Below are 8002 nucleotides of genomic sequence, written 5' to 3' on the forward strand. Positions count from 1 at the left end.
GTTTGATAAAAGGCGAGCTTTTAAGCCTGAGAAATCACCCCGTAGATGCACATGTTTAATTGCACGTGTTAATATGTATGCTTACACAGTATTAAAAGACACTCAAAAGTTAACGTCATTTACCTTCGTTCCCGCATTTGACTCGTGCTGTAAATCTCTTCCTTGTTTTTAGTTCACGTGATTACGTAGGAGGCGTGATGACACGATACGTGACTCCGCTTCCTCCATTAGAGTATATGGACAAAAAACAGGTTCCAGTTATGACCATTACGTGTAGAATTTCGAAATGAAACCTGCCTAACTTTTGTAAGTAAGCTGTAAGGAATGAGCCTGCCAAATTTCAGCCTTCTACCTACACGGGAAGTTGGAGAATTAGTGATGAGTCAGTTAGTGAGGGCTTTGCCTTTTATTAGTATAGATACACACACACACATATATATATATATATATATATACATATATATATATATATATATATATATATATATATATATATATATATATATATACACACACACACACACACACTTGCTGTCCAACCATAAGCGTTACCTGGTATGTAACCAGCCACTCACTTCACTCCCTTACCGGAATCGAACCTCTGAGGTTTTCTTTTATTCTTAATTAAAATTTAAAAGCAATACTTCACCGCTGCTAAGCCCTTCTAGCGCTGACGTCCGAGGTTCGATTACCGTAAGCAAGTGCAGTGAGTGTGTAATTACATTCACGGCATTCGTAGTCTGATTCACAATCTGATTGTATGGGTGGTTACCTACCAGGTAACGCTTATAGTTGGCCACCAAGTCAGGTCGAAGTGATCACTCGAGTAAAGGCAGCTTCACAAAAAAACAGATCCTTAACAAACTGTAATTAGTATACTTTCCCTCAATTTAAAAAGGTTTTATTTTCTTCTTAATAAAAATTTAAAAGCGGTACTTCGCCGGTGCGAAGCGCGTGGATTTGACCAACTGACACATACAAACATATTCATGAGTGCAGGCACTTCGGAAAGAAAGCACAGTGTAAACCTAAAGTTTAAATTAAGTTCATAAACCTACAAAAGGTTGCCATTCATTTCAGGTAAGATTGCTTTTCTTCTGTACAACTATACGTTGCATTCTCAAGAGTGTGCTTGCACGGCTTCGGATATAGATATATATATGTATGTATGTATGTCTGTCTATATATAAATATGTAAGCTTGTAAGTACTGCCTTACTTCTCTTTAAGAAAGGAAGATGTAATGATACTTGATTTAAACGATTCCATGTCTTCCTGGGTTTGCTTAGCTTATTGTCAATATCTTTACACCTGTTTTTAAGACTTATTGACTGAAACGGGTTTTCACGAAAAAAGTTAGGGCTTTGCTACAGGATACACCCTCCACAAGTTAAGCAAGTAAAAATAAAATATATATTTCTGTTTTATTTAAACCTTTTAAGTTCGTATGCATAGCCCCATTTGGCTGTTTAATATTTTTTTTTCTTTCTTCAGTAATATTTAATCTCCCTAAAGAAAAAGAACATATCCATTTTACTTTTTTTTGTATCTCTTTAGTAATATTTTAGTGTAAAAGGATAACCAGTATTTAAACCTTTTATGTTACTTTATAAATTTATTTTACACAATGTTGAAAAATTAATAAGAAAGCTACATATTTTGGCAGCTGCTGCTTTAATTTTCAATGAAATGAAAAAACCTCTCCAAGAGAAAACGTCAATGAAGAAGAAACAGTTTGCACTATCTAAAAATGAGAAACCCTCATTTATAAAAGTTTGCTGCAGATGACTTAACTGAAAATAAATGAATAGTTCCTATGTGTATAATACATATTTATCTATTTTACTTATGCCTTTATTCCAGCAACTTGCAACATCTGAGGTACAATTTGTTACATTACTTTTGTTTTTTGCAGCACAGGCAGGTGAAGTGACTTCCTCAGGGTCACACAGTGGTGTCAGTACCAGGATTTGAACTGACAAGCTCCGGGTTTACTGAAATATTACTGAAGAAAGAAAAAAAATGAAAACGGGCAAATAGGGCTATGCATACAGATGTCCATCCATCCATTGTCCAACCCGCTATATCCTAAATACAGGAGCCAATAAGTAGATATGTATATATACAGTATATATATATATATATATGTCGTGTACTCTTTGCATTTACTTGACAGTAAACTATTTCAACCATATATATATATATATATATATATATATATATATTTGAATGTATGTATGTATATATGTATGTCTATATTTTTATATATATATATATATATATATATATATGTAGATATGTAAATTTGTATATGTATATGTGGATGTGTTTATGTATATATATGTATATGTAGATATGTGTATATGTAGATATGTATATATATATATATATATATATATATATATATATAGTTACATAACCTCTTTAACACACCACTTCTCCACTGCGAAGCGCGGGTATTTTGCTATATGTAGATATGTGTATATGTAGATATGTATATATATGTATATGTATATATATATGTTTACATAACCTCTTTAACACACTACTTCTCCGCTGTGAAGCGCGGGTATTTTGCTATATATATATATATATATATATATATATATATATATATATATATATATATATGAATGACAGCAACACTCATAACAATGACAACACAATTACATATATATCTATGTAGATATGTATATATATGTGTCAATCTATCTATGTATTTATGTCTATATATATATATATATATATATATATATATATATATATATATATATATATATGTACATATGTGTATATGTAGATATGTATATATATGTATATGTATGTTTATGTGTGTGTGTATATTATATATATATATATATATATATATATATATAAAAGACAGCGACACTCATAACAATGACAACACAATTACATTGACAATCATGTTACGTTATTTTTAAAATGTTTCCTTTTTTTTTTCATAACCTCTTTAACACACTACTTCTCCGCTGCGAAGCGCGGGTATTTTGCTAGTATATATATATATATATATATATATATATATAGTGCATCCGGAAAGTATTCACAGCACATCACTTTTTCCACATTTTGTTATGTTACAGCTTTATTCCAAAATACATTAAATTCATTTTTTTCCTCAGAATTCTACACACAACACCCCATAATGACAATGTGAAAAAAGTTTACTTGAGGTTTTTGCAAATTTCTTAAAAATAAAAAAACAGAGAAATCACATGTACATAAGTATTCACAGCCTTTGCTCAATACTTGGTCGATGCACCTTTGGCAGCAATTACAGCCTCGAGTCTTGTTGAATATGATGCCACAAGCTTGGCACACCTGTCCTTAGCCAGTTTCGCCCATTCCTCTTTGCAGCACCTCTCAAGCTCTATCAGGTTGGATGGGAAGCGTCGGTGCACAGCCATTTTAAGATCTCTCCAGAGATGTTCAATCGGATTCAAGTCTGGTCTCTGGCTGGGCCACTCAAGGACATTCACAGAGTTGTCCTGAAGCCACTCCTTTGATATCTTGGCTGTGTGCTTAGGGTCGTTTTCATGTAATAAATTTACTAATACTATTGTTGGGCAGTTTGTTTAAAATGCAAGGCCTGACATATCTGCATTCTTTTAGTGACCTAAAATAATTGCTACCTCTTGATGTTTCACACAATTTTTATACACATGTCTATTTTCTTTACTGAAGAAGGGGAAAAAAATGAGGATTTTAGCAAATTCACACCAGAAGAGCCATCCATACTTTCTCGAACATTATGATCTTCCCTGTAGTTACTGAATGCAATCCACTGCACCCCAAGCACCAGTATGTTGACATTACTCTTATATCCATCAAAGCTTGTACACACAATAGTAGAAGAATAGTATGCCCAAAGTAAGTGGTGCACAATTACTTTCAAAAGAAGATTTTTTTTTTTTAATTGATGTTGGAGATTGCATTCATTGTTCACTGTCAGATACACCCTGTGAGGAGTGACAGTTGAACAGCAACATTTGTAAACAGCTTTTATTTTGTCATAATATCAATATAAGTTGTGTTTTTTTAACAAGAACACAATGTCACTCACTCAATGACAAGATTTTGACTTAATATTGTTTTGGTGATCCCATATTTAAATTTCTATACATCTGCTGTTTCGACATTTTTATTTTGTGTATGTTTTCTTCCTGTTTATATTGTTTTCTTTTGGCTCCTGATTTTTGGCTTCAAAATAAAAATATTAAAATGGTGTTTAGTTTACTGAAATGCAGTTGACTATTTCAGCCACATTACTCTAAAAAAATTCTGCAACTCGCTTATTATTCTGCCATGTTTGATTTTTTTTTAACAGAATGATCTAAATTCATCTAACAATTGAGATACTAATACCTCTGTGGCATATCTATAATGTATTAACATAATGAAAATTAAATTAAGAGGCATTCACTTTTTATTTTGTCTTGGGAATTACATACTTAAAGATTAGGATACATTTTCAGCTGAAAACAAAACACATTTAAAACTTTCTGCATTTTTTCAGTTTTATGGCTAAAAATGAAACATCAATATTCTAACAGTCTGCATTTTGTCTTCTGTCTATTAATTAAATTTAATTCAATTACTTGTCATTATACCTATGAGTACAATTAAATACATTAGTTTGTTTGATCCACCGATATTGAAACATACCACAACAATACAGTAGGCTTGGTAGACCGATGCTGCAGATATAAATTAGTAAATAAAACAATTACACTTAAAAAGAAATAAATTATTCAGAGGTACACCAAGACAAAGAAAAATAAAAGTCATGTTACTCACTACTCCTTGAAGTGATGGTGGGATTAGTCCACAGTAAACAGGAATAAAGGCACTACACACGCAGGCCTAAATATAAAATTAGATAAGGAACACACTATAAACTACTATTGATTATTGTATATTTTTCAAATGTTATTAGCCAACACAACATAAAATTAGATTAAATTGCAATTATTTATGTATACATGTTACAAATTAAGCACATTTTAGTTAAATGACTTGCTCAGGATTTCATAATCCTGAACCAGAACAGAGTATTAAAGAGGCAAATTGTGGTTTAAATTTACTCACACTGCCATGGTTTACTCTGAACTCCTCAAAAATTAACATCAAAAAACACACCTTTAATATGTAAATGTAAAATTACTACCAAAAAAATCATTTTTGCTGACATGGACAGTGTATAAACTGCAATGCTCAAGCCTAGATTTACATTTTTTTCAGGCCTAAAACACTTGGCACAAAAAGCTTCTTAAGTGTACAAACCTGTATTAATTCTTCTTTGGTGTTAAACTCGGATACCATCACATTTTCTCCATCTGAAACACGGGTGAGAGAGATGCCTAGACGGCCACTGGCTAGTATGTGGGCATCTTCTGGCAGTGTCTGATACAAGCGGTTCTTCATTATCTTCACCAGGTTGAATGAAGGGTGAAGAGGCCCCAGGAAGCGCTTGCGAGCTTCTTTGGAAACTTCAATGATGTTAGCCCCTGCCTCTCCTAGCAATAAATAAATACATAAATATAGCAAGAAATAATTGCATGTTACCTATATTGAAGTACTTTTTATGAACAACAGTGCAAAAAGTTTGATGTATGTGTGTCTGGATTTTTGCAGCCAATATCAATTATAAATAATTAAATTCTGGTATTGCAAATGTTCTCCAGTTTAGATATTCCCTGCACAAATGAAACTGTTTAATATCATGCTACAAAATGTTGATACTGCCCATGATTTCTGTTCATTTCTTTTTTTAATTTGTGGCCTCAAAACAATTTCTAATTGTAAGAGAAATTAGAAAAATTAATTTGCTTATATGCAAAGATGACATAGCTTTAGACGACAATACAATGCAGTAATTTTGCTGAGTGAAAGCTGAAGTAGCCTCTTCCAATGCCCTCCCCATCAACAAACCACATGGATTACACTACCAACATGCCAACATGATTAAACACCAGCTTCAACTGGCCTTAAGATAAACCTATCATAGGAAAGTGCTGAAATTGTAGTTTATTAATATTTTTGTTTACATAAAAAAGTAAATGTACAATAGTATAAAATTTCAGTATATTTTGTTTTTTATGTAGATTTTTCTGGTGTTTTTGCTGATTAACATAAAACTAATGCTGCAAAACTGTTCACTATTACAAATACTGGAAAAAAATATACAAGATATTCTGAAGTAATTTCTTGGCTATTTCACTGCTGTAAAATTACTATGACTACATGACATGAAGCTAGTGTAATATACGAGTATTAAACAAGATAAAAATTTATAAAATTTATCCAAGATGGCAGAATACTGTAATGTGGATATTCTGAAGGAGTGACAGGGAAATAATCAGACTGCTTTCATGTGCACACTTGTGAAAATTTGATTACTGTAATGAAACCTGAAGTGAAATAGGTTCACAGATCCCTTGTCCCAAGGCCAAAACCATAGGAATCAATGTGATCAATCACAATGTCATTGTTTCATGTCCAAGAAAAGGAAGAAATATTTGATATGTAATGAGTCACACTTATTTATACACAAAAAGGAAGTTCATTGTATAACGAATTAGTAGCTCTGATAGACTGGAACCCTGTCCAGGGACTGTTCCTGCCTTGCGCCCTATACATGCTGGGTTGGGCTCCTCCTTCCCTGTGATCCTGCTAAGGATAAAGTAGGTTTAGAAAATGGATGGCTGGATTAGTACAATTTAGGCCCCTGGGGCTATGGACATCACCATATAGCCATATACTAGTACATGACTATGTTTTATTTAACAGAGCAATTTATCATTTGTGCAAGATTACTGTTTGGCTGTGTTTTGTCTTGGTAGAGTAATATATGTTGCTTTACTTTCTCCTATTGTATTATTAATATGTAGCCTTTGTCAAAATGCCTAATCTCACAGACTTACCACTGTTTATAAGGTATTATAGTATATAACTTATCCCCACCTTCCCTTCTATATCTATAGGCAATTAGGTGTAGTAAAAAGACAAGCAGAAGTTACACACAAAATAATGTATTATTGATAATATTTATAAATTTTAACAATATGCAAAGTACATTTGAATATTGGCAATCATACAACTTGATTAAATGGTGATGTGTAGTTTCAGGCGGCACACAGACTTGTAGTTATTTAAAATAAATTTGGTTTAAAGCACACACCCCCAACTCTGTCGTAAAATTCAAAGAAACTCAGTCGTAAAAGGGGGGGGGGCAAACACGAATGCCTCTCACCAAAGTAACACTAAATTACATTGCTTTGCCTAAATTACAAATAAAGACATACAAAATATTTATCAAGTTATATGCAAAATCTCACAACACAACAGGCTGTAAAGCTTTTTACTTGTTATTTTATTTCTGTTTTCGGAAACCCTTTACATCTCATGCAAGATATGAAGCAGTAGCATGGCACAGGAGTCTGTGCTGCTCTCCACTGGTCAATGAGTCACAGTCTGCGGACAGTGCTGCATTCTGATATGCAGCCCCCATCCCAAACTCAAGCATGGCAGGCTAGTTAATTATTCTAAATTGATCGCGTACGTGTAAGAGTGTGACTAGAACCTGTGGAAGTAAATAAATAAATAATTAACGCCCTATCTATCTGATGATCACCATTGCATTATGTGCTATGTTTTTTCCAGAATTTCTCAGAGTACACCTTTTGTTTTACTGTTACATTGAGCTGTGCTTTGACTTTTTGAAATTACCATCTAGGAAGTATTTTTCTGAGTTTCAGTGCTACAGGTTTCCTTGACATTATATCAAGCACAGAAGGGAGGAAGAAACATAAAAGGTCCTTAGAAAGGAAAAATGTTCTTCATACAGTCAGTTCCTTTTAATGATGGTTTGTTTCAGATTTATGTTTCCAGTGTAATTTGGTATAGCCCAGTGTTCTTAATTTACATAACATGACCTGACTGTTTGCAACTTAAGTTGCAATTGTAATTAAATTGGTAAGACT

At 32.8% G+C, this 8002-nt stretch overlaps 1 protein-coding gene across 1 annotated transcript in view; it reads right to left on the reverse strand.

Annotated features, from left to right (window-relative positions):
• pnpla2 (patatin-like phospholipase domain containing 2) overlaps positions 1-8002 on the reverse strand; it is a 122813-nt gene that overhangs the window by 73052 nt on the left and 41759 nt on the right. Inside the window, exons 2-3 of the mRNA XM_051922082.1 lie at positions 5304-5536; positions 4818-4883 (exon numbers count right to left, since the gene is read on the reverse strand). Of these exons, the coding sequence (XP_051778042.1) occupies positions 4818-4883; positions 5304-5536 (299 nt within the window). The remainder of the gene's footprint in view (positions 1-4817; positions 4884-5303; positions 5537-8002) is intronic.

Source organism: Erpetoichthys calabaricus, chromosome 2 (genome assembly GCF_900747795.2).
Source record: "Erpetoichthys calabaricus chromosome 2, fErpCal1.3, whole genome shotgun sequence".
NCBI lineage: Eukaryota > Metazoa > Chordata > Cladistia > Polypteriformes > Polypteridae > Erpetoichthys > Erpetoichthys calabaricus.